Source organism: Caloenas nicobarica, chromosome 14, assembly GCF_036013445.1.
Source record: "Caloenas nicobarica isolate bCalNic1 chromosome 14, bCalNic1.hap1, whole genome shotgun sequence".
Taxonomy (NCBI): Eukaryota; Metazoa; Chordata; class Aves; order Columbiformes; family Columbidae; genus Caloenas; species Caloenas nicobarica.
In genome coordinates, this window is record NC_088258.1 from 8,931,172 (window position 1) to 8,958,185 (window position 27,014).

At 42.2% G+C, this 27,014-nt stretch overlaps 1 protein-coding gene across 3 annotated transcripts; it reads right to left on the reverse strand.

Annotated features, from left to right (window-relative positions):
• Nucleotides 1-697: 697 nt before the first annotated feature.
• TBC1D24 (TBC1 domain family member 24) lies at nt 698-27,014 on the reverse strand. 3 transcript variants are annotated; one of them, XM_065644974.1, is made up of 8 exons: nt 26,967-27,014; nt 17,525-18,559; nt 15,327-15,344; nt 10,905-11,063; nt 9,888-9,951; nt 7,738-7,833; nt 7,069-7,303; nt 698-5,160 (listed from the first exon to the last, which is right to left on the reverse strand). In XM_065644974.1, exons 2-8 carry the CDS (start codon nt 18,481-18,483, stop codon nt 5,006-5,008), a joined length of 1,686 nt encoding a protein of 561 aa, XP_065501046.1. In that variant the 5' UTR covers nt 18,484-18,559; nt 26,967-27,014; the 3' UTR covers nt 698-5,005. The 3 variants fall into 3 exon arrangements, with proteins under 3 accessions (XP_065501046.1, XP_065501047.1, XP_065501048.1); XM_065644975.1 differs by lacking the exon at nt 26,967-27,014 and adding an exon at nt 25,219-25,269; XM_065644976.1 differs by lacking the exon at nt 15,327-15,344.

Sequence of the window (27,014 nt, forward strand, 5' to 3'; positions counted from 1 at the left end):
CCTCTAACTACACCAGTAAGTTCCTGTAGTTCTTCCAAGTCTTACATTTAAGTTTCAGGCATTGGCAAAGACCAGGCTTAAGCAACAGGAATGTTTGTTTAAACCAGTGCTGCTAACTCGAAACACTCCTTCCAACCGTGGCAAAAAGCATCTGTGCTGTCATCAGAGACGTGGGCAGGGAAGAGACCCAGGTGAAAACCAAGCCATTAAGATGAACAAAAATCCCAGTTTTAACAAGCAGTGGCATGGACCGAGCTGCCGCCCACTGCCAGCGGTGGGGTTTGTGCCGGCAAACGGCAGCGCCGACCCACAGCAGCCATGGTGATGACGGCCTTTCCATGCAGAGGATGCAACAGCCCAATCTACAACTTGAGAGTGTCGGTGGCCAGAAGACACCAAGATAGTCATGGGCTGGGCTGGGGCAAAACACACTCTCTGTCCCCACAAAGGGAAGAGGGCTTATTTCAGAATTTGCCCACCTAAAGGTTTTTTTTACAGTCAGTTTGGGACCTGATCTTGTTGGAAGCCTTGTGAGATCTCCTAAAATTGTCAGAACTGCATGATGGCTTCACTGTAGTGAAGAGTTCGTGTGAGGGAACACATGCTCCAAGGTTGATTTCTCAGTTTCAGCACACCATTTGCTACAAGGGCTACAGGAAATACAGAAATGAAGGACAAAGTCAGTAGTCTCCACAGTCAAAAACACCTTTTAATATAATAAGATTCTGCACAGTGACAAAAATACCATCAATATAGGGCAGCAATTCTGATGGTAGGGTAGAAAACCAATTCAGCAGCACATCACCAGTCATCCGAAGAAAAACATCACCCCAAGTAATACACACACTCATCTCAACTATGAATAGTCTGAAATTCATGACACGGAGCTTGCAGAAAGGCATCCCAGCATTAACTGCCAGGTGTCCAAACCTCCCATCTGCCCAAGAACGGTGTGTGAGTCACAGGAGCTGAGCTCTCCCAGCACCATGGCTGCAGGTCAGCTCGTGGTCCCCGCTGGTCGTGGCATTCTCGCTCCCCATCAAAGCAGAGGATGGATTTCCAAGGACAAAGCACATAATTTCAACACATGCACACGAATAGCAGTTGATCAGCCTGCAAGTGTCATCCCTCCATGGGTAAACACAGATCTGTATTGGCATGAAGTTTAACTCATTAAAGAGCAGTACTGCCTGTCCCTCCAATTTGTCTTCAGTTATCCCAACAGATAGGAAATGGGGGTTTTTCCCCTTCCCTTTGTTAATTGGCCTCTATTAATAAGAGGCTAATTAACGTGCTTCATCAGAAAAGGGAGTGTGTTGAAGCGCATGATCTGTCGGAATGACAGGTTTTGGGTCCAGTGATGAAGTCTGGCCAGCCTGGCTACCAGCTGGAAAAAGGTCTGTGACCTGGAAACAGCTTAGATGCCATTCACAGTAAATTCGCATTTCTGATGTCAGGAGTGTCTATCCTTTTCTGCCTTCAAGAGGCTATCACAAAGCAAAACAGCTTCACAGGAAAGCAAATATGCTCTTGAAGAACCATGGTAGCTGATGCCTAGACTCCAGCTCTCCAGCTGCACACCAAACAGCTGACCCAGGACACTGGCACCGGCTGTCATTGCTGCCAGTGGGACAGCAATCCAGGACCACAAACTACGTCAACAGTTGTTCAGTTACAACGTGACCAAAACACTTCACAGCTGCAGTACTTCAGATAATTTTAACTTTCTGATAAGGTGCCTATTGTAGTCGTCGTCTTAAAAACCAGTCTGTGGTCTCCACCTCAAGAGTTTTGCATGTAACACAAACTGTCGGCTTAATTACCTGAACTTTGATATACACTTGGTCAGCAACAACCATCAACTACACAGATGAAGAAAAAGCCTCTTCACTACTGGAAAGAAAACCAAGTGAAGGTGTCACAACCATAACAACAATTACACTTAAGGATTTGCACATGAAAAGGAACGTTCATTTTTACTGAACAAAAGGACTTCGTAAACCTGACACAGCATTGTCCAATTCCTCTTGCTAGATTATTGCAGCCTCTTGCTTATTCAGGCTTTTTGCATTTAAAACACACACTAGTCTCTGCAGGATGTCTGCAGCAGGGTATTGCTGGGTCCATCTAAACCCCTCCCTGCAACATGTGCCTTGAGATCGAGATGAACATGAATAGTCAGCAGGAGGAAGATCACCCGTTAACCCTTTACCCCTTGCTGTCATTTGCAAACCCATCCAGGTCATGGCTCAAGCTGCTCTGGGCACAGTGTGAGCTCCACACACCCCCACGCCAGTTGTGAATGCACAGACAGAGCAGCTGGGGACACCGCCAGCCACCCAGCATCACCTCTTACGTTAAGAATGAAGATTCACCTTCAGTCCCATGCGACAGACTGGCTGGCTGCCCAGGTAAGCTACCAAAACCAGGTCTTTTGTGGACCTTGGCTGCCGGGAGGGCCAGAATCTGTACTCATCCGGCACAAGAAAAGCTGAGCTGAGGCCTGTGATTGACACCTGAGAGACACTCGAGACTCAGATGCCTAAACCTCAACGATTTTCAGTCCTGCTCCTCGGATTCTCACACCAATATCCTATGATGAATTTCTGAGCAACTGTGAATTACTTCTGATTTCAAACATGCAAATCCTTGTGCACCAAGAACAGAGCAGGGAAAGGAACAGTGTTTCTTGGGTATGGCTTAAGACATTGTAGAGTACTCAGGTTTCACTGACATAGTTAGTTGTGTCTGGCAGGGATGGGGAGTGAGAAAATCACTTCACTGCCAGCTGCAGGAAAGATTTTCCAGATAAAACCTATTCATTCTGAGTGTAATACTAAAGTCCCACAAATCCTGCCAACACACAGCTCGAGGAAATTTCTGACGTTAACAAGCTGAAAGTTAATGCTATTGTGTTTTGATTTTTTTTTTTCAAGGGCACCTCAGACACGCTCAAAAGAGAGGAGATATGGACAAAACTGAAATCCCACTTACATTTAAGAGAACCTACTAAATGGGATACATTTTTTTAGTGATTTCTTTTATCTGAGGAAGCCTGTGGGATACTGGCAAGTGCAAAGTGATGCAGCTAGCTTTAAAAAAAAAAATAATAGGAGGCAGCATCAGACAGTATTTGTAAAAAGCCAGATATGACTGTTCAAATTCCTCCCCATGAAAATACATAAGTATAACTGAATTATATCTTCCAGTCCAATCAAGCTTATGGTAAACCTATGAAAAGACAGCTGGACAGAACTCACTGAGTGGGAAGTGAGAAAGAAAGAAAGAGAGGCCCAGTGCTGACTCTCAAACAGGTTGAAATAATATAATTGCAAATATAAATGGTGTAAAACTTATGTATGAAGTCTAATATTTCAAAGAGTTATTTTGACAAAAATTCAAAATGGCACCTTCAGAAGCAAATCACATTTTTACCAAGTTTGTTCATGTATTTTGCAAGAGGCAACGCTTTACCATGACACGTGGTATTTTCATTGCTGGCAAGCAAACAAGCCAACATTACCAACAAGACTCACACCTGTGACTTCTGAATATTAACATGACCCTGTCCAGCCTGAGATTTTATCACTATAAATTTTTAATTTTTCCTTTTAATGAACTTCAAGTCTAAGTAGTAATAACATTTCCCCCACTCTAAAGCAACTTTTTAGATTGAACTCGTGAAAAAACCCAGCAATTCCTCTTTCCCCTCATTTTACCTGTTGTGGTAAATCTTACCAGCTCTGAAGCTTTGAGAGCATCCTGTCATATGCTCTGGACTATCCACTGATGTTTATGTACTTGTGCTTCATGTGGGAGAAGTTCTACAGCAGATACCGCCAATTTCAGATAAAGACACTGGGCATTTGTCTCCAGACATCACTTGCCACAAGGCATGTTTGCAGAGAACTGTGTGAATTCTTGGGAACGAGCAGAGGCCTCTCTGCATCATCCAAACCCTCGCAGAACACTGCTGGCAAAAAAGCATTACCTTTTCAGGATCTAATCACTGGGAAGACTCATGATATGGAGAAACAGTGTCACCTAGAGTTCTCCTGGGAAACTCGTCCACTCCCAGAACAATATCACATAGAGTATTTCCCTGCCACTTCCCTTCATTTACTTGTGGCAAGAGCATTAAGCTTCTGTATCGCAATGTCTAATTCCCCAAACACATAGCGATATCAGTACAGTTATTCTCAGATTTAAAGCTCCATTTCAGCTTCCAGGAAAGAAAAAGAACGGGAAGTTTCTGAGCACTGCATATACGCTCTGGCTTTCAGCTGCCTGAAACATGCGTCAGTTTGAAGTCATTATACTGATACGGAGTAGGAATGTAAACAAAATCAAGCCTTTGAGATATTGTTGTCCAGTCTGGATGCCTTCCTCAGAGGCAGACTCCTCAAACAGATGCAACTGGAATGTGCCAAGGGTTCAGGTACAAGAAGGATAACTATGGGCATTCATAACTTACGAAATGGTACTGATAGTAACTCGCGATTTGTCTACACGATGTCGGCTTACAGCAGGGCAATGATTTTATGAACTACTGCTCTACATCAAATCTGAGGTCATCAGTGCTCCCTGTGAGCGGACATTTGATGTTACTGGCTCAAGTCAGATCCCGGTGCCAGTGGCACACAGCTCTCCAGCACAACTCAGCCAGCTCTGTGCCTCCGAGGAATCGCATCAAACCGCAAACCTATCCTGCAATACAGACTTGTGTGCATTTAGGATGGTTTGAAATCATTACGCTATCGTTTTTACCTAATAACAGGACCTGAATCCAGATCTCAATAGGTAAAGAGCTAAGGAGTTAATCAGATACGTTACTTCATCTTGACCTCTCTCATATAAAAGTAAACAACTAGGCCCGGCATTCAAGTAATACTATAATAAAAAACACAGAGCCCAGCAGAAATTGTGTTCCAACTTGGCTCCTGCATTAGAATTTCCTTTGGGAATCCTAAGAAAATTGAAAACTAGTTGATTAATGATAGTCATGTCAACCATTCATGGTGTCCCTGAAGCCCCACACCTCCAAGACAGAGATTTGGAAGCTTTCAGAGCACAATGGCTGATTATTGAAAGTATTGCAGTGGCTGGTTCTTCCGTGGTTCAGATCTGCGTCGAGGTAAAGAGCCTGGCCATCACCACCTCCTGCCAAGAGACAAAGACAAGTGTAAGGGTGTCTCTGCATTTCTTAGCATGGAAACTGCTATATATCTACATTTTTTTAATTTTAAAAAAAGAACTTAAGTGTTTTTCTCATGGGAACAACTGGAAGCCCTAAATGATGTTGGCTTGCTGTCATCAGGTGTAACAGAGTATGATCAAATGCATAGCTTTTAAAAGACACAATCAGAACAGAATGATTTTTTTTTTAATTTAAAAAAACAGTAATGCAAGTCAGCAAGAACAAGAAGCCTGACTCCAATGCTTGCATTTAAGATCTGTTTTTCAGTGCTGGAGGATCCTTGAAGCTACCAAATGCATATTTTCCTTGTAGTCAAAAAAAAAAACCCCAAAGAATTCTATTCACAATCAAAAATCAAAGCTGAGAGAAGAACAAGATCAATAAGTAACAGCACTGGCTTCGTCTTCTAAATCATATAAAACACATCAGAATTAAAAGCCCGTGGATCTATGCCAAGATGCACAGAGCTTACAGTCAGAGAACACAGTGAAGTCAAATAAGTTTAGACAGAAATGTGTTACGAAAACAAAAAGGACAATTTTCCTGTGGCTTATAGAGCAACTATTTAAGACTAGCTACCAAAAAAATCTGAAAAATCAAAAGGGTGGCAATTCGGTCCACAGCTGGAATTGTGTACAGCATTCATTTCTATATATCTAATACCCAAGCTTGTATTTCTCTTATCACTACCCATAATGTAATATATAGTACATATAAGTGACTCTCTTCACTAAGGCAGATAGAAGAGCTGGTGAAATATATGCTCAACAGTAAAGATTTCTGAAATATCTGTGATACATCATTAACAGCGATTCCTAATTCAGTTACGCACTGAAGCTCTCACCAGCCCAGCTGATACTGGAGCAGCCCAACTTACCGCTGATTAAGCACAGGCTGCTAAGTGGGAAACCAGCCAGCACTCGATGATACAGGGGAAATGACCACGGCCAATTGCTCTCCCAACAAGTGTCAAGTAAAGCTTTTTGCTAGAAGGATGGCTACAATTTGATACCTGTTCCTTGTAAATCCCACTTAGACGATAACTTTACTAAGCAGGCTTTTGCCAACGTCAGCAGCATCGGGGAATCAAATAAGGTTCCAGGAGAATTAACATGTTTTGTAGTTTACCCTGTGTTTCAAACACCTCAGTGCAAAGTATGCTCCTCTTCAAGAAGTATTTCTCACAATGAATTAGGCAGTATGAAGGTATGGCTATGCTTAAAGCTATGAGTTACTATCTCACTCTAAAATCCTTGATATGCAAGTTTTCCCACAGAAAATTTTTGTTGGGTAATAATATCAGGTTTTGGCCACTTTTACCTCTAACTCTAGTGATACTGAAATACATACATGGTAAATATAGGTGACTCTCTTATCTAAGCTGGATAGGAAGAGTTGGTAGGATATATGCTCAAATACTCACACCGACTTCACAGAATCACAGAATCACAGAATCACAGAATGTTAGGGATTGGAAGGGACCTCGAAAGATCATCTAGTCCAATCCCCCTGCCAGAGCAGGAACCCCTAGGTGAGGTTACACAGGAAGGCGTCCAGGTGGGTTTTGAATGTCTCCAGAGAAGGAGAATCCACAACCCCCCTGGGCAGCCTGTTCCAGTGTTCCGTCACCCTCACTGAGAAGAAGTTTCTTCTCAAATTTAAGTGGAACCTCTTGTGTTCCAGCTTGAACCCATTACCCCTTGTCTTACTGTTGGTTGTCACCGAGAAGAGCCTGGCTCCATCCTCGTGACACCCACCCTTTATATATTTATAAACATTGATGAGGTCACCCCTCAGTCTCCTCTTCTCCAAGCTAAAGAGACCCAGCTCCCTCAGCCTTTCCTCATAAGGGAGATGCTCCACTCCCTTACCTATAATGATGCATTCGCTGCTGCCAGCCATGAACATGGAGGCTGTTTTGGAAGGCAAGTTGAAGTGCCGAGCCGATAGGAAGGGAGAAAGGCGACACGAGGTGTCTGATGTGACACTGCTGGAAGAGAGGCTGCTGGAAGCTCGTGAGGTGTGATTTTCTGGCTCCGAACCAGTTGCGGCCAGTTCTGGGTGTTTTATGATCACCCACTCGTAGCGTTCCACTTCTGGCTGCAGCTGCACAGGGGCAGAGAAGAGCAAAACTTCAGTCAGGGCACATGCACTTCGCAGAGAGCTCCGCACAGCAAAGAACACTCAGACCTCTCAGACTCCACCTGCACGATCAGTAGTAAAGATTGGATCAACCTGTCTTTTAGGGCAGATATCATTTTCTTTCTTTATACCTTTGCTTTTTAGGTGATTGAAGAAATGATGTAGTGTTGTCTGAGTTACCTTATTACATCTTCTAAGAAAATATTCTGCACAGGGGGAGAAAAAGGCTTACCACAAAACTGAAAAGTAAAATTTTCTCCTCCACATTAAGAGTTTAGTAGATTTTATAAACTAGGAGAGCATATAATCCAGCCTCTTCAAGTGGAAGCAGAGAGTTACTCATGCCAGCAAAGCGCTTCTGCATTACTGTTGAGTAGCGACAATAAAATTTTACTTACTCTAAATACAAAGCACTCCCCAGTTCCAAAGAAACTCAGCTTGCTCCCTCCTCGCCTGCGCTCGCTCCAGTCAGTTGACAGATAAGCACCACAGACCTAGTACAAACAGCACCATCAGGTTTTCCATTGAAGGAGAAAGTGTTAAACCAATTGACAGCAACATTTCAGCGGCCAGAATTGAAGGTTTTATTTTGGTCTGATTTTCAAAATCTGTATCAGTGGATTGAGGCAGCACAAATACTTACATCTAAAGATAGATTTAAACTGTTTTAATCCACTGGTGGGTACCCTTAAATTCCAATTTCACATCTCTGAGGCCTTAAAGGAGAAATGTTCCAAGATAACCCCAGGTACTAAACCACAAATCACTCCAAACTTGTACAGCCCAACTTTCGCTTCCCCATTTTGGCATCCAAAGCAACAGCTTTGTCATGAGTTACAGTATGAGCAGTTCTTCTGCCTGAACATTTTCTGGTCATAAACAGTAGCCTTGGAGTCTGTAGGTTAACATCAGCTTAGCTAAACCAATGCTGAGCTAGCTCAGATACTTAAAGCAGCCTTTTCAAACAGTATGGAGTTCACCCGTTTCCAATAAAGGAAAACGGAGTCTTAGAAGGTTGAGCTTTTCTGTTTGCACTAGAAGAATTTCTCACTAGCAGCAACAAGCATCCCTGCCAAGTGCACACAGACCAAACAATGAAGCTCTAAGAATGGAATGAAAGCAACTCTGCTTTTTTTTTTTTCCCCAGAAACTTTGTTTAAACAGAATTGTTCTAAGGTACATTTGCTGTTTAGCCTCCCCTAGTGTTACAAGCAGAGCTCCTATGACAAAATTACTGAAGAGCAGTTTTATTATAGAAATTATGCACATAAACAAAAAGATGCTCCAGAACCCTGTTTGATCTGATGTGCCCAAAGTGCATGTGAGCCATAAAATAAGAAAGCAAATTTTCTTCTTTCTAAAATGTAACAGTAGACATATGAACGAAGGATGAATATAATCCTTTGCAAAAAACCAAAACAAACAAAAAACCAAAACCAAAATCCACAGCCACCAAACAAGAAACCCCACACTTTTCTCCTACTTCTTTGTTTGGATTTTGGGTTTTTTTAAGGGTAAGAAACGAACCATGCCGTAAAAACCAGCACCACTTAGAAAGCTAGACTTTGTGGCATGCTCCAAGGCAAGAAGCAAAATAATAAATATTTTTCTTTCTTCTCTTTAGATACCATGAGCACTCTATAAGCCATAGGCACGTCAATGCAGGCCTGGGGTGGGCAGAAACCGTACCCAGAACTATGCAACAGCCGGGAACGTGGGCATTAGGTAGATGCAAATACAAGTAGAAAGGGGCTTGTTTCATAGGCAGCCATCCTGCAGGAACATAAGCTGAAATGTAAGCGCACAGGCTGCGATAACAGCTTAACACTGTACACAGAATATTTAGAAGTCATGCACAGTGGCGCAGACAACCAACACTCCTTACAGGAAGCACCTGTGTATCCTCCTTTGGAGGTTCTGGGAAGCTTTCTTTGTTTAAAAAAAATAATGTGTAAAACAAACATGAGATGAAGCTAATGCTTCTGTTTTCACACAATGTTGTCCAGTATTGTCAGGCACAGTAGAGCAGAGAACCAACATTCATTAGATAAGGCACCTGTGTGCTCTCCCCCTGAGGATCACAGAACCGTTTTTTTTCTTAAACAAGAATAAGATGAAGATAAAGCTTTTATTATTTCCACATTCTGTAGTCTATTTTTATTCATACCATTCTCTCCTCATATCCTAGAGAAAATGAAAATATCTTCATGAGTTTCTTAACACAGTTCCCCAGCCTCTCCCTTTGATTCTGCAATTAAGAGAGTCTGTCCAAGGGCTCAAGGAGTTACTCTAGTCCATCACCCCACATTACTTACAAGAGAAATAAGCTGAACAAGACCAAGTTTACAAGCTCTACCCAAAAATGCATAGCCCCATAACCAACAAATGGAACCATTTAAAGCATGCATTGTTAAAAACAAAAACAAAGAAGCAAACCCCAAGCAATTTTAGGTCCCTCGCTTCTCTACCATAAACAGTTGTATGTTATAATATAGCATCACATCACTGCTTAATACTTAATGTCATCAGTGCCTTTCACCTCACTCACCTCTTTTGCTGCGGTCTTGATGAGGAGAAGAGTTGGTTCATGTCCCTCGCTGTGAGAATAGAACCTGAAGTACAGAGCACACAAAAATGAGCATTCAACTACCACCAACTGCAGGTCTTTTCCTCCTCAACGTCAGGCACCACCTCCTCCAACTGACGGCTCAGCAAAAAAGACATCTGAAGACTAAGCATATTCTATAAATGCTTTCCACAGTCCATTGTAAATAACAGAGTTGAGTGCAAACAAATATTATCCAGCAGTTCTTCTCTACTCAATTCTGTGTACAGTTGTTTAGGCCTCTGCAGAATAGCTAGAAGACTAGCTATCACAACAGTGGCATTTTAGAGTGTTTTGAATTGAGACAACCGAAAGGAATTTGTGTCCTGAGGACTGATGGCTGTGTCTGAAGAGCTTTCAGTTTTCATAGAAAATAATTATGATGCATTTTCGTTGCTTGCTTCTGCTTTTCTTCATAGGCACATGGTGCTGGGACAGCAGACCACTCCCCACCTCAGTAGCTCAACCACAGACCTTAAAGTCATTATTAGGAGCTGTAGGATTTTAGTCTCATGTGTCAAGTTTAAGGAGAACTCATGTGTTTATTCCACTTTTAAAATAACAACAATCAGATTCGTAGGTAATCTCCAGTTTCCAGTTCCCTTATTCTTTGGATCAGTTTGTGGTTATCTATCAAAAGCGCCTGCAGAGCAGCCCCTGAGGTAAACCATTCACACCCCGTGGGGAAACACCCAGTCTCAGACCAGCATATTCTGTGAACTGATGCAGGTTGGACTTTTCCAGTTGGTCTTGGACCGTTTAAAATGGCTTGCCACGTTCTAACATACGAAGTATCCTGGTCAAATGTTGTAGCCAATTGGAATTTGTCACATTTACATGCCATCACTAATAATTTTTCAGATCAAGTGCTGACTAGGCATGGCCTTTCTGTCAATCCAGCGAACAGTTCACCACCTGCTCTTTTTTGCCCTACAGTAAAGCGGGGAAGGTTTTCCTTACCTGCTCAGACTACAGCCGTGTTCCAAGGTGGTGAAAAGCAAGAGGGGCTGGCAAAGTGCAAATCGCTCTGGGATCCATGACCAGATATCTCGCATCTCTTTCACACTGACAATTTCAGACTTGAAGTTCTCAGCATGAACTGCTAAGTGCACATTCTGCCTGGGAAATACAATACAGAACATTGAGAACAAATAATTTAACAACAAAACAAGTATTCAATTACTGGTTAGTAACATGCAAAGACAGCAGAACAATAAAAGAGCCTCGTAAATACGCCGTTGTCCAAAGCTCCAGCCCATGGGGTTAGGTGGCCATGACTTAGTGAAGATAATAAACTACTGCAGCTGAACATAATCCTTGAGAGGTAGTGACCTGGTCTCACTGAAATACCTGGAGCAATTCCTCTGTATGGCAGCTGTAGCCTGTACTTTTATTTATAGAGGACATAATGGTGAGCCAGCTAGGATGACCATGACCTTAAACAGATCAAATTGTATTTGCTGTTTGCGACAGTCTCACTGGTGCTAGTATTTCATTGATTCATAGAATCATTTTGGTTGGAAGAGACTCTCAAGATCATCGATTCGAACCATTGAAGTGTAGAGAAGAGAATATCTAAAGAAGCAGCCAGGATCTGAAAGGAACAGGTAGTACTTTACCTTGCTCTGAGGTCCTGCCTGTAGCATGGAATTAGAGAATTCCTAAAACCTTCCAAAATTTTAGAGGAATCAGTACTGGCAGGCTAAGCAATTTTAATCCAAGGCAAATATTTGAAGCTTGTGGAAAGTTCCACCCCTTGGAAATATGTAATTACCAATGGCTTCCACTTCATTAAAAATCAAAGAAGTTCCTAGGCTCGTGGTTACAGAGAGAGCCTGAAAACATGAAGGAACACTAGATACTCACATTGGAAAGCAAACCCTCACACCCCTCAGAGGGGTCTGATAAAATTATGACAACTGATTCACGGCTTTTAAACATATTATTAATAATAATAATGAACCTTCATTTCTCAGATTAAATAAGCACACAAACTTGAAGCCTGGAGATTAAACAAGAATTATTGTATCTGTGGCCGATGTTAGAGACTTAAAATGCAAGGGTGACAGCCAAGTACATGGTGGAAGTGACATATGAACTTACACAAGATACTAAATTACTGGGTAGCCATTAGTTAAATGAAGCTTTAAGCGGTTTGCTTTGCATGCAATGGTTCACTTGCAAGTATTTGCCCACCCCGCTCCTTTTTTTTTTTTTTTTTACAATTACACATTTATTTCCTCTCAGTTTCATGGAACATAAAGAACCTTGATGCTGCATATCTGCATGTATCTGAGCTTAGCTCGCTCCCTAAAACACAGAAACTATACTTTAAAAAAATATTTTTCTTGCTTGTAGCATCAAGAAATCAGCAGCATTTTTGTAGTTGCCTTAGTACCAGCATTTCTAATGAAGTGACTCCTTAGGTCACTTTAAAAAACCACCAAAACTGCTTCCTCTAGCAAAATAAACCAAATCACTGCTTGCTTCACTACCCTGCATCATTTAATTAGCAAGAAACTTGTATGGACACCTATTTAAGCAAGCTGCAAGTATAGGTTTTAAAACTTACAGTATCGCTGGCCGGGACATAATTTGTGCTTTTAAACACACCAAGCTGACATGCAGGAGAGATCAACTGAAGCACAGTATGAGCTGAGACTCCAACCCACATCTTCATAATCTTACTTTGGGTCTCAGGCCCCCCTGTCCTGGCTGGTACCATAAAATATACCATAGAATGTCCTGAGTTGGAAGGGACCCACAAGGATCATCGAGTCCAACTCCTGTCCCTGCATATGACAACCCCACAGTTCACACCATGGTCTGCAGCTAGAGAAACAAAGCCTTGGTTTCAGTTAATCAGAAATTAGATTTCTCTCACATTCAAGGAATTAAAAAATATTCAGGGCAGCCAACTGGTTTATTACAGTGAATTTCTGGAGAAAAGGTACTGATGACAAATAGGCTTAGCTTTAGTAGTAAATATCAAAAGAGTTTTAAAGTTGTGAAACCTCAACCAAGAAAACCTCTTACTTATTTGTATGCTTGGTCTGTACTTTTTTCGCACCTATGTGATCTGTTTGGGAAACTAAACTTAAGCACTTGTTCCTAAAAAGCTCTTGACCTCAGTGTACCTTTTCTTTTGCCTTGGTTCCTCCTCCTGGCTACTGTGAACTGCTGATTTAAGGACTTTCCTACCCAGAAGCCGCTCAAACCAATGTCCAGCAGTATTCACAGTAACACATCACTTCCAGTATCCTGTGTCTTCCTACAACTTTTCCGCAGAGTTTACAAACAGATCTTTCTGGTTTACAGGAAAGCATTTACCATTGTATTGGCCAGTTAAAACAATCCCAGGCATGCTGTTCCGGTGCCTTGAATATCAAGGTGCATCATTTTATATTTAATGTCACCATTCATTTAGCAAAACCTAGACCATAGCTTGACTGAAGGATTTGAAAGAAAACGACCTGCTGTTTCCCCATTATAAATCACAGCTGCAGGTCCTTAAGACTGAAACCCAATCCTGGATTTAGAGCAGGGTCAATCCGCAGCCTGCACCTACACCAAACCAAACTCAGTGCTGCTTGTTTGCAGGGGGGTTCAGAAAATTGCAATGAGAGTTGGAAGTGTCTAACCTCTCATTTTTGACAGTGTTTCTCTAGTGACACTGAACATCATCTGCTTTAGTTGGTTTGCACTGGTTGATGAAAATTAAGTTTAGCCTTCACCACACCAGAGGTCTTTCAGGGTTATCTGGCAAAAAACCAGCAGTTTGAGAGAACACTAAATTCGGACTGGCACTGAATTCAAGCTTACCACGAGAATGGAACAAATTAAGATTTACCCTGCATTAGTGTTTTTCTCACTTCTTCATGTTGGCTTATTGGGATTGACATCACAACTTTTTATTGGTTGCTGATGTTGGAAAGACATGCTCAACTGTTATTATCCCAAAGGAAATTAGATTTAAGGCACAATTTAAATGTTTAATAAAGGAGCTTATTTGCTATTTTCATAGGACTGTTGTTTTTACAGCTATATCATTCATACAATGTGCTTCAGAGACCTCACAGTTCCTGAAGAGGGGACTCACTGAATTACGTCTTCCTGCTCTACTCTGTTCTGGTCTGCATTATCTTTAAAATCCATTATAATTTAAGTTACAGCATAAATGCATGCTAGAAGTGATACATTGTTTCTCAGTCATAACTGGCAATAAGCCATATGAGGCGTATAAGCCTGAAACCTAATCCTGTGTTGAGATGTCAACAGACACCCTGCATCTACCCAGGTCCCCTCAAACCCAAACTACATGGCTCCTAGCAGAAATCAAGGCTTTCTGCTGCTTTCTGAACATTGTAACTACAGAAAAATAATACACAGATGTTGAAGATTTACTTGGCTGGAATTAACAACCTGCCAATTTATTAGAGGTAAAATATGCACCACACAGGATATGATATGAAACATGCCTTCATAAGTCTCTTAAGGTGTTCTTTCAGACACAAAAACATGAGGAAATGAATTCCAGCTTTGATTTTATAAATTAGTACAAATATTAGTGTGCATCACTCACTAAAGTTAACTCAGGGCACCTGCAACAAGGCCAGAAGATTCAAAGGCATTAATTTAAACCCATACAGCTGTGGTACTTAATACTCACAGGGCAGTCTTTCTCCTTTCCAAGTTCTCTGCTTATCAGGTATCACAATCCAATGGGGTTTCTTCTTTAAGATTTGCTTTTCAGGCCAAGACTTGATGAATGACTTCATTAACTATTAATGCTATATGGCTGAGTAACTCTGACCTCCTTGACACAGGAAAATAGTTTGTCTTCTTGCCTCCAAAAAGCCCTACCTACTTAAAAATAAATATAATCTGGTATGAATAGAGACAAGTCACTTTTAGGAGTGTGCCAAGTTGGGTTCAGTCCAACATCTTTCCAATTAACTGTGGAACGCTTGCAAAGCAGAAAAAAAGTTGAGTATGTCTGACATCTGCTGCAATGGCATACACCAGGTTTGGATGTGGAACGATGCCTAACAATTCTGAAGACGCGTTACATGGGATGCTTTAAAAAAAACCAAACACCAACATATTTTCTTCCAGCGTAGAAAGGACTTACATCCCATGATTATGCTTTTCCACTCTGGAAAACACAGGCTTCCGTTGCTGTATGGAAGTGCTGTGTGACCATCTGGGCCCATGATCCCTTATCCTACAACTTTGCAGGTGCTTTGAACTAACTTTGCAAGAGTGTATTCAGGAGATGTTATGCAGCAGTTCGATGTTATAATTGCTGCCCTGCTTGGAAAAATAATCAGTCAAAGACAGGAGAAACCAGCACAGAGCAAAGATTCAAGTGTTTTAACCTACCTTTTGGGAGACGCAACACTGCAAGCAGGAGGGGAGCAGTGGGTGTGGAATTGACAGAAGGAGAACGTACAAGAAGACAAAAAAAAGATAGAAGAGATCAGTGATTTCCTACATCTGCGACTAAGTGAATGAAAGGACCCTGGAGAGAAACGAAGTTAAGTTTGATTTGAATCACCGAGCATGAGAAAAGCAAACAGGCTAAAATATGTCCTTCCCCCCCCGGCTTTTTTGCTACCTGCTTGTAGTTATGTGACTGGAAAATAACTCATCATCTCCTTGCCCAGGCCAAACACATGTGGGCAAGAGAACTCACATCCTATCAAAGACTGGAGAAAAGCTCCTGTCTCCAGCACCCACATCTGCCCACACGGGGATCCAGACTGAGCCACGTTCACACCAGCGCCCTGCCAGGGAAACTGAGAAGTGCCAATATGTTTACAAAAGTAGCCAAGAGAGGAGAAATTTTTTCAGTAGCAATTCTGTAACTACCGGCATTATTTGGGCATAAATTTACTGTATCTTGCTTTGAAGGCATCACTGTTGTTCTGAGCGAGAATACCTCTACAGCCTTTTTTTTTTTTTTTAATAGTTAAATTTGAAGCTCTCATTCTGTTGCTGAAGAATACACTCAGAAAGGATATTACAACTCTTCTGAACCTCATTACAGGAAGATACACATCAGAAGACTTAATACGTCTGGTTGCAAGCCCCAGATACAATGGTCTGAACTCTACCTGACGTGACATTCCAGTGGCTAAAGGCCTTGAAATATTTGAGACTAACAGAAGGGTCTCTTCCAAGATATGTGCGAAATAAAGCACAAGCTAATTGTAAACTAAACTGTGAGTCTAAAAGTAAACCGTTGGAAAAGACTGGAGGGAACTTTGCATGTATTGAGGCACATGAAAGAGGTTCAGCTAACATTTAGATTATTTTATAGGCTGAAACCTGCTAAGTATGTGTTTTGGTACCATGGAATGATACCTGTTTGCAACTACTGTAACTAACTCAGCAACACAATTGGCTGCAAGGTCTTAATACATCAGTAGCTTGTACCTTCTGATTTTTAAAGATTTAGAGAAAATGAAAGTCCCTCTAGAACACCAAGTTCTAGATATCACACTTACTGACCCCAGCAGACTTCTAGAAGTCATCCTCCCTTCAGAGGTCAGGACAGCTGATAAAACTGTTCAACATTTAGATTTCAAAAGCGGATGGGAGAAGTTTTCTGCAGTCACAGAGCACCTTAGGAGAAATAGAACATGTCTACAACATCAGTATTTACCTGCACATACATTTGCACTTAGCAAGATGCTAACTTTGTTTAGATTAATACATTGCTGCCTTTCCTATACACATGGAGAGGTCTTTCAGCCAAGCTTTTTATTATTGTGGCTTTTATTATCACGTTGGAGCAGGATTTCATTTACTAGTTTCACAGCTGACTCCTCCATTTCTGAAAAGAAATTGTGATTATGCAATCACTTTTGGATTAGTATCCTTTCCTACTCTTTTATCGTTCTTTCAAAAATAATTATTTAACAGTACATGAACCTATCACAAAATAGGTCAGCTCCTACCTATGATTATTATACTCTTGACTTTCAGGAGGCTTGCAGTCTAATTTTAAAAGTAATCTGTAAATAAGACTTATTTCTTCCTTGCTCTGTTAAAATAAATTCCCATTTAAGCAAAACCTCCCCAGTTGGGACAGTATTTGCCTAATTACACTAAAGAAATTGCCAAATTCACAGTACTGGGCAGCATTAAATTGGCATTTTATACAAATTATCTCATATTTAAGAATTAATTTGCACATTTCTTTGGGTACTTTTCTTCCAAGTAATTTATCAGTGTTTTTTTCCAGCTTTGCTAAAATGCCTTTTAGTTTAAAAACAGTTTGTGAAAGACAATACTTGCAATTAAAATGTACCTGTAAAAAGTAATTATAAATTAATCACTGAGAAAGCTTTGAGAAACTGCTTTGTTTCTCTTGTATCATAACATTCAGTTACACTTCTTGTTACAGTCTCAGAAATGCTTAATTTTGGGGCTGCTGACTTTTTCTGCAGAGAAAAAAAAAAACCACAAACCAGCACAGATACCAGTGTGTACCAGTAGAGCTTCCCCACCAGTCACCCAGGACTGACTGAGTGCTCATCACGCTGGGAAAACTCACAAGATCACTCAGGCCCTACCTTTTCTGTTTGACCGTGATGCCCTTCCGCTGCAAAGCCTTCTCGTTGGCCATCTGCAGAAGCTGGATCTCCTTCCGCGAGAGGAGGCGGATAGCAAAGGCTTTTTCCAGAAGCCTCTCTGGAGACACCGACTTGGCAATGTCCCTCACGAAAGCTCGGATGTCCTGCTGCACGCTGTCAGACTCCATGGGCTGCCCAGCTCTGACTTTGCGAAAAAATTTCAGAAGAGCCAGCGCGACACGATAGAGAACTTTGTAGCCCTCCACCAGAAACACATCGAAGACCCGAGCAACGTACACCAACGGCAGTTCTCCGAAGAGCCACCTTTGCCAGTCGGAGTAGACCTCCAACACGTCCTCGGACACTGCCACCATCAGCTTATGTGCTGCCTGACAGTACTTGTTCACCAGGTCACCAAAGGTCATGCAGGAGGACTCAAAAGCTAAGAATGTCTGATCGATGAGCCGCTTAGATGGGTCATTGCAAGCCAGGATACGACAAACCTGTTCAAAGCACTCTGCCTCATCTTTGCTGTAGTGGAGGAGCAAAGCTATCACGGAAGGCAGTGCTGGGCAAAATGATATGTCTGGGAACTGATTCGCAATGCACAATATGATCTTCCTGACTGCTCCGATGCCTTCAGCATTCAAGCAGTACGTGGGGACCAGGCTGTTATCCACAAATTCTGGCAGCGGAAGGGAGCTACTGTTACGTTTTCCAACAATCTTCACAACTATGTCCCGGTACACATTTGCGTCTGGGGTCACTGTGCGGCACGGGATGTTGCTAATTAACTTGTGGTACGCTTTGGCTCTCAGAGAGTGGTTCTTGGCCCAGTAGCCCTGCCGGGCCAGCTGCTTGAGCTCCTGGAACTCCGTGCAGGTTAGCTCCTTCGCATCCTGGCTCTGGAGAGTAACATCCATTTTGTCCCAATCCACAAAGCGGTTGTATTCATCCATGGCTCCAGGAGAAGCATATCAGATAAATCATGAGAATTGAGACCTTATTTGGTCATTAAATGACTTCCAACTTTTCCTGCAAAAGGAAAAGTAAAAAAAAGAGAGGTTTAAGTAAAAGGTAATCTCCCATTTTCTTTAGGAACACACACATACATTCAACTTTTTCCTGCAATGCCAGAACTGTTTTGTAAAGTAAAGAAAGTTAAAGATACATGGCTTTTTATTTTTAAGCCAAACTTTACTTTCATTCTGTCAATAACTCATACTGAAGTAATTTAGCAATGGCCAGCCAAGAGGTTGATTCTGGGGACATCTTCACAGGAGTTAATCTCCCTAACCGAAGGTCCAAACTGAGGCATGGGCCTTTACGTTAACTTCTCACTTCAAAAATATCCATTACGAAGCATTTTGTTTGCAGTCTCTCTTCCTAATTCTCTGGGGAAGCAACTGTTATTTTTACTACAAGGATGCAGTCTCACGAGCAGCTTACACTGTTCTAAGATTGTGAGGCCAGTGACAAGAGATGCTGACCCCCTGCTAGCCCCAGCCAGTGTTCTTAGCCATTTCTTCATGCTGTACTAGCACTCATGTGGCCACACAACACTGAGATTCGCTTGTTAATCCGGTACCATTTTTCTTTTCCATCGGATAAGCAAGATGCACAGCTGTATGGCCAGCCAGATCAACGTTGGTGCTAAGATGAGCGCAGGACAGAACCATCCTTTCTGATGGCAGTACAGGCTCACGTCATCTTAAAACAGCTTCATGAAACTGCTTCTTAATTCTCTTGAGTACCACACTGGACTTCTAGTCCTGACCGGGCACACACTTCTATGATCAAACCACCCTCTAGAGGGCCCACTCTCACCAGCACTGGGAGACTTTAAAAACACACAGACCACGGCAACAGCACCAGGAGCTCAAAGATGAAGTTCTCTGGTTTCTCAAACCACACGTTTACATGACCTACCAGTTGACTCCAGCGCTAAAGTACATCTGTGTCCCAGCAGACAGCATGACTGCAACCACTAATGGCCATACCTGAATCAGCTTTGATCAAGTCAGTGCAAAACTAGAAGGGGAGATAGAATAAAATGCACTAATGACAGCAGGTTTGCCCAGTGCTGAAACATCTCTGCCACTGTGTCCTCAGTGCCAGATTAAAGCCAGGAAGCCCTTAATGCTGCACATTCTGCAAAGGCTGATAATCCTTATAAAATGCAACAGGCCTATAAAACTGTTTTGTACAATTAAGATATTATGTAGCAAGGTTAAATCAACAAAAACAGTTACTGAAATGCTTCCAAAGAACCTTAGTCATTCCTGTGTTAACAGACTGGTGAATGCATGAAACTTGACATTTATCAGCACAGTCTTTCGTACAACAGGTGCACTAAAATGATTTGAAACTCACAAAGTACAGGGTGTTTCAAAAAGATGGACCCAATTTCAAAGTTACAGTGATCTCAAACTGGGTCCACCTTTTTGAAACACCCTGTAGATCCACCATCAAGACAGACAACGCATCCTCCCTACTTCACTACAGGAAAGTAAAACAAACACTTTGCCTCAAGTAGGCAGAAGTTTGTAGACACACAATTAGCATTAGCTTGGACAGCCATACTTTTAATTCAGATAGTTTTAGATTCTGACTAAATATTAATCTGGGTATTTTGGAATCACATGCTGAAACTCCAAAATTTAACTCCTCTTTTAAAAGGTTGGCAGCAATACAAGGAAGCCTTTTGGAGAAGGATTTTGGATGGCTCTTCTCTACCAAATATTTTCTTCAGTTCTTTTTTATTTAATAAAAAGAAGATTCTTTTTGAGTCACCTTTGTACAATGTAATAGCAATACGGAAATGCTGACCTTTTCTTTTTGTTGTATTCTTCCACGCCTGAAACTAATTCTCAGACTGTAATTAAAAGAGGCAACATAGTGTCCTGACTTCAGTTCTGAAAGTGAGATATCCTGCAGTGTTCGAAAAAGATCCCTCTCGGTGCGATCTGAGAGCCTGTCTTCTGCACATGCAAAGACAGTAAAGGTAGGATACCATTTTTCTGTCATTTTCCATCTAGGAATCATAGAGAAACTCATTTTCTTTAATAAGATCCTTGTGGAGAAGATAAATTTAATCCTGTGTAGTAGTGATGAAAGCAAGGAGAGATGAACCATTCTGTTCATGGTCACTTCAGTATAGAAACTAATACTATCCTGTGCTTGCTGGAGTCTCCATTACGCAACAGCTTCCCCCGTCTGCCATCATCCCTTGGGAGCTGCTTACATTTATGTTAGAGAGGGTTAAGTAAAATGTCCATCATATGAGGCAACTTCTAATATGCTCAGACTTACATCTCCACTGTCCTTTTTCCTGTAAACTTTCTTGTCCTTCCTCCTTACTCTTTCCTTTCTTACTTTCTATCATTCAGAGACACCAGCATATTTAGAAGTTGCATCGAACAGTCATTTTTCCCTCCAGATGTTACTGCCCATTCCAGAAACTAATGAATTTATGAGTATGTGCTCCTCAGCAAGCTCACTGATGTCCGTGGCTAGAGAATGGAAGTCAGACTGCCAGAACCTTTGATTTGAGCTTACAGCCTTCTACATACTTTGGCTGGGATAAATCCGCTGGGTCTGCAAGTAGGTCTGCCTGCTTATGCTTTTCAAATCTCTAGATGCTGCAAGAAAAAATGACAGCAAAGCAAATTGGCATTGCCAAGACTGCCAGAGCATGACCAGCTCTTAACTGTGCTTGCAAAACCAACAGAATTAGCGTGCTTCAGTGTAACGGTGCATAGCTCCTGACACCGTGCCAACAGCTACTGTAAGCCAGCAGGCTTTGAATGGAGAGTATTTACTTGCCAAAGGAGAAGAGCCCAAGAAATCTCAGGAAAATTCCAGCCAGCCTTCATCTCCTCCTCCCACTCCTTCCAAAACTTCCTCCATCCTTCCTTCCCCCTGGGAAAGTTCTCTTTCTGCTGGCAACCCCATAAAGAGCAATGTTTAACCTTGAGCTGGTGGGACAAGGAGGCACAAGCTGTCTGTGTTCAGCAGCAAAGGGTGAGCTGGTTGGAGCTGCGTCCTGCCCGTCTCTGTGTCCTGCGAGGGAGCAGGCAGGCAGTGCAGGCTGCTGAACTTGGACAGACCGAAGGCTGGGGTGTCAGTTAAGGAGTGAAAACAGAGGCTGGCTGTGTAAGAGTGCGTGTCTGCATCAATGTCCCATCTTCACCTAAACTTGAGTTCACCTAAAGTAGCTTTAACATAGAAAGAAGGGGTAAGACACAGGCAGAAGAGAAAAATAACATTTTGGAATGAAATGTCTCTATAAAGATACAGTTAAAGGCAGCCATTTATACCTCCTCATTGCAACAAACCTCTTTGCCTCTTGCTGAAGTAACTTCAGAGAGGTGAGTATCATGTTGTGGTGATTATCCTCTAACTGGACGTGCGGGGTAGGTCAGCACCCGAGCCGCACAGAACTGAAATGCTTTCAGGTACCTCTTAGAACAGAACTTAAGGGGATCATAAAAATTAGCAAAAAAATTACTTATAACAATGACAAAGCTTGAAAGTTATGTATAATTTACCTTATTTAAGGGGAAGCAGTCGTTACCCTTTCTAATCAGACTCAGCTTTACGAAAGAGTAGGAATTAACACAGAAGAACAGAATAAGGAGAAAAAGCTTTTTTCTTAGTAATTGCCGCACAATTTTGAGATTATTAGATCTATCAGTCTATAAGTGAGCGCTTCGGTTAAGTGCAATATATTAAAAACAAACCAAAACCCCCAAAACAACAACAAAACCCAAACAAAAACCAGAAAACCAAACCCCAAACAAATCGCACAAGTGAGAAATGGAACTAGAAAAACCTATATTGAAGATATACCAAAAATGGCTGCAGAACAGGCAAAAGAATTTTCAAGGTTAAGTTTAAACTATGAAGCAATCATTACAATTCAAAACCATGGAATAACCATGGTAACTGGAACTGGCACCATTTCAAGTCAGTGACTAATTTTTTGGGAAATATTTAGCTTGCTAGTCTAGCCACATTTTCCATTCTATTATCTTGGATCTTCTTGTTGTCATCTGGGCTACTTTCAGAAGACAGCTGAAAACTGCGCTGCATTTGTATAAAATATACAGCAGTGAAGCCAAGTGTGACAGTCAAAAGTCCCACACTGCCTGTGATGAAAAATTCTATGAAACTGTCTAAAAAACATCAGCAGGAAAACATAAGAATTAAATTATGACCTACCTTCATTAAGGAGAATATAAAGCTACAATTTTACTACAGATAACACGGCTAGGGACTTTTATTTTTTTTTTTTCTATCCAAAATGCAGGAATTAGCAAACTGAAATTTCTGAAGTACAACTAACCCAGAGGACAATTATTTCTTTCAAATCCAGAGTTCATCCAGTACTCCACAGTGGGAAAATATTTACATCCTAAACTTAAAAAAAATAAATTCTAACTTTGGTTAAAACCTAAGGTTACGTGGTTTAATATTGCTTTTAATAAACACAAAAGTTTCCTAAAAAAATCCAAACTATATAATTAAACCTTGTCCCCTATTCCATTTAGGTATTCTTGCAACTTTAGGTTCTGAAAGTTTGACTACAGATTAATAGCTTACTTAGACTGGTCATTCAAATCTAGTGTAGCTGCTCTATATAACAAGAACCCCAAACTTGGAAAATAACATTTTTCATCTTAACCATGGACAGTTACAACACTTTGGATTCAGCTATTTGCTAGGTACTGTACAGATACAGCTACATACTGACGACCAAAATTTTGCCATGTGTTTTTATAATGTGCTAACAGAAATCAAATATTTTCTTCTGCTGCTCTGCAAATCAAGACTAATGCTAAAGTCCTGGACCTGAAGCATACTGTTTGCTGTTCATACTGTTGAGTAGTGCTGTTGCCAAGGAAAAGACCCATACTTACTCTCTCTCATAACCTTGTTAAACTAATTCGTGCAGAAGGCACACGAGCAGATAATGAGAACTGCTTCCTCAAGACTCCTAGCTATTAGTCCTCATCGCAGCAAAAGGAAATTAAACCAACAATTCTGAGATGATTTCCCATCCTTGAGGAATACTCAGCCACGTCCAAGATGTTTGCTTCATGGACCACAGAATCTGACAGAGGACAAAGCAAGATCGTAACAGCGCAGCATACAAGACAACCAGCAGACAGTTACTGTCCTCCCCCGGTACCTCGGTGCATCCTGCAGTTTTCCCCATGCCCAGACTTCCAGCAGCATACTGCACTGTGACATCTTTGCTACGTGGATCTGCAAACAAGACTGGCCACCACAGTGCCAGCCTCGCTTCCCCCAACACCTGATCAGAGCATGTTTTGTCATGTCTACAGCTTCAGGTACTTCCTATGCCGGACACCACTGAGGAAGATGGATGCATCAGAGCCAAAATTAAGCACTCAATTTAGCACTAGAACCAGCTGAACACAACTAGTTTGTCTTGTGTAGGAGAGCAATTTGGACCGTGTTAACGCATTCTGGAGTGATGATCCCCTGCGGCAGAGCACACAGAGTTCGATGGATGCTTTAACGAGGTTAAATGCTGTTCGATCTCTTTATGATTTGCCCTAGGCACTGTGTAGAGCACAAACTGGGCTCCAGGAATACAATGTTTTAATACTAGTTTACCAATAACAACAGGGGATTAGCTGCTCCTTGCTGGTTTTTGGTATTCTTTTGGGACGAAGTCTAGAAATGTCTCACTTTCCTGAGTAACTGATATAGACCTGATATAAGAGTACACTACAGGGTAAATCATTGCAGCCATCTAGAGGATTTCTCTGGGGATGTCACCGTTGCATACGAAGCATTATTTTTCTTTTCAAACAAACGATACTCAGCTTAGTAGACTTTGAAATACCCCAGTTCTAGCTTCCTGCAAAATACAGTCATTACAACCTTGTGTATGAGTCATTTCTCCCTTAAGCCATTTTCCCCTGAAAAACATAACAAAATAATCCAGCATTGGCGTAGCTACACCGAAGTTACACCTATTTGCTAATGTTATGTAGCCGCATACACTCCAAGCACAATTAAGCATGCTCATTAATACAGACATAAGCATTAATATAGACATGAGATTTCTTCTGAGTCTCTTTCCTGAGACAGTGGGAATCAACCTGGTCTTTTGCCACTTGACTAAAAGCTCAGGTAATTGTCCTCTAACTTAAGAAATCTAAGCAAGAGGAGGACAGATAAGATACGGTAAAGCCTGAGAGTGTGAACATCACAGATACAAGCACTTTCATATATTAATCTTAGAGAATTTAAACCAGTTGATTCCACAGCTGGACATCTCTAGCATGTGCTCCCACCAATATATACAGACTCCAAGCAAGTCAATCATTAATATAGTGCAATTAGGTCTGTCTATTTTTATATCAGAAAGGTCGTGTGACTGCCTGGTCAAGTACAAAGTGAGTAAACAGCTAAAGTCTAGCATTATCGAGACAAACTCTACTGCACATCCCCCCCTCAAGTCACACACCATGCAAATGTGTCAGAATATTGCAATTGAACCTGACAACAAAGGCATCTCTAAATGAGCAGACATTTAAAAGAACACTAAGTCACCTTAGTGTTGGAAGTGGTGAGAGACATGTGCAGTGTGAACTGGTTTGCTTTGCTTGCTTGCCTGCCTTAAATTTATGGACAGGGTAATTTTAGTGCAGGAATACCTTTTTTTTTTTTTTCCTCCAGTTTTCTTTCAAGTCCAAATGACAAGGCTGATCAGGGGAAGAAGGCTCTTTCAGGCTTTCAAATTAACAGAATGAAGAAGCAAAGACAACCATGGGAAGAAAACAAAGGCTGCAATAACAGGAGAGAGCTGGGATGAGCAGAGGTGCTTAAACACGTGACAGGTCCACAGATAGCCTGTTAGAAACATTTACTTGGCAGCATTTAATTATTAACAGCAAAAAAGAGAAGCAGAAAGCTGCTTTCCCTCACGTTCAAATTCTAGCTGCAGAAACACCCACAAACTTTCAAATATTAATGACAGAAAAGACATTCAGTACAAAGATTTCCAATAGCTAACTATTGTGCAATACTATCCACAGCCATTTAGCAAATTACAAAGGACATAAGTATCATGTGTTACTTGGCAGTAACAGAGAGCTGACAAAAAATGTTGCTGAAGTCCTTCGATTTGAGTTATCAGTGCTGTTCCTGCAAAGTAACTAACTACCTTAGAGAGAAGTCTTTGCAACACAGTCTAACTGCTACCAATTGCACAAAGAAGGAAATTCTAACAACAGGAAACTTCCTTTTCTGATAATACAGAGCCCTAGATATGATCCATGTCATTTCTGTGCTCTGGGTATTCCTGGGTGCTCTGAGAATCCTACTGGAATTTCCTGTAAGCCAGAAAAGCTTTCAGATCCTCCAGCTTCCCGTGGGAACTAGACATAAAAAATACAAGGTTTTAAAATAATATGGTTCTACACAGAACCACCCGCTTCATTTTCATCACGGCACCTGCAAGATCTCATCCCTCCTGCTGCCCTCAGACTCCACCTGGGGCTGCAGGCAACTGAACATCCTGCAGCCACTTGGTTATTTGCTCTCCTGTTTACAAGCCCAGGGAGGCCAAGGAACGTTTTGGCAAGTTCTAGTGGGTGCCCTAAATCCAGTGTTCTGTCGGGTAACATCCTGGCAGCCTCAATACCCCAACAGCAACTGTCCACTTAAGGATGTGCTATATAAACACACATATGTTTCAGAGAGCAGTTCCTAGATAAAGACCAACATGAAAATCAACTCTGAACAAAATTGTACTTTCATGATAGAAACTTTAAAATATTCAAGGAAGAAGCTGCAGAATACAAGCTTTGGGTTTAGAGGGCTCTTCACGTGAATAAAAACTGCCCCTTCCATTGCGACCAGCTGCCAGAATAAGTGTAAACTCTGAGTATCTGGGTGAGCATCACCAGCAACCAGAGGATCCGCCTTCGCTTCATCCCCCGATCTTGACACATTTTGCAGAAAAATGAAGTGTAACGGCGATGAGCATTGACCTGCGCATCCACACCCAGAGGCGCCCGCAAGCCGTTTAAACGCCTTCGAGAGCCTCCACGCACCGGAACCAACCAAAAGCCTAAATCCAATAAATCCCCGGCCTCCCAAGGCCAGCGGGGACACTGGCAGCTCCCGGAGGTGCCCCCGGTGACACCGCGGCCACCTAAGCCCGGGGAAACCACGGCTCCGGGCCGCGTCCCGACCCTGCCCCGGCAGCTCCTCCCCGGGCACGGCCGGCGCCCCACGGCCCGCCACCGGGAGCGAGACCCGGCGAAGGCCGGGCTCGGGACAGGCCCCCTCCCGGTCCTGCACGGCCCGAATTCCGCCCCCCGCCCCCAATCCCCAGCCGGCTCCCGGTGCCGGAGGAGCCGCACCCGCCGCATCCCGGCGGCGCCGGGGCCGCCCTTACCTCCGCCAGGCCGCCTCCGGCGGGACCGGGGGAACCCAGCGGCCGCCG

Bases quoted from the DNA above. Each gene is read 5' to 3' on its own strand.
- TBC1D24 (XM_065644974.1), bottom strand. From the start codon at position 18,483: ATGGATGAATACAACCGCTTTGTGGATTGGGACAAAATGGATGTTACT. The intron at 9,952-10,904 runs GTAAGGAAAACC...TCTGTACTTCAG, and splicing joins CACGGCTGTAGTCTGAGCAG to GTTCTATTCTCACAGCGAGG. The intron at 7,834-9,887 runs GTGAGTGAGGTG...TGTTTGTACTAG, and splicing joins TCAAGACCGCAGCAAAAGAG to GTCTGTGGTGCTTATCTGTC.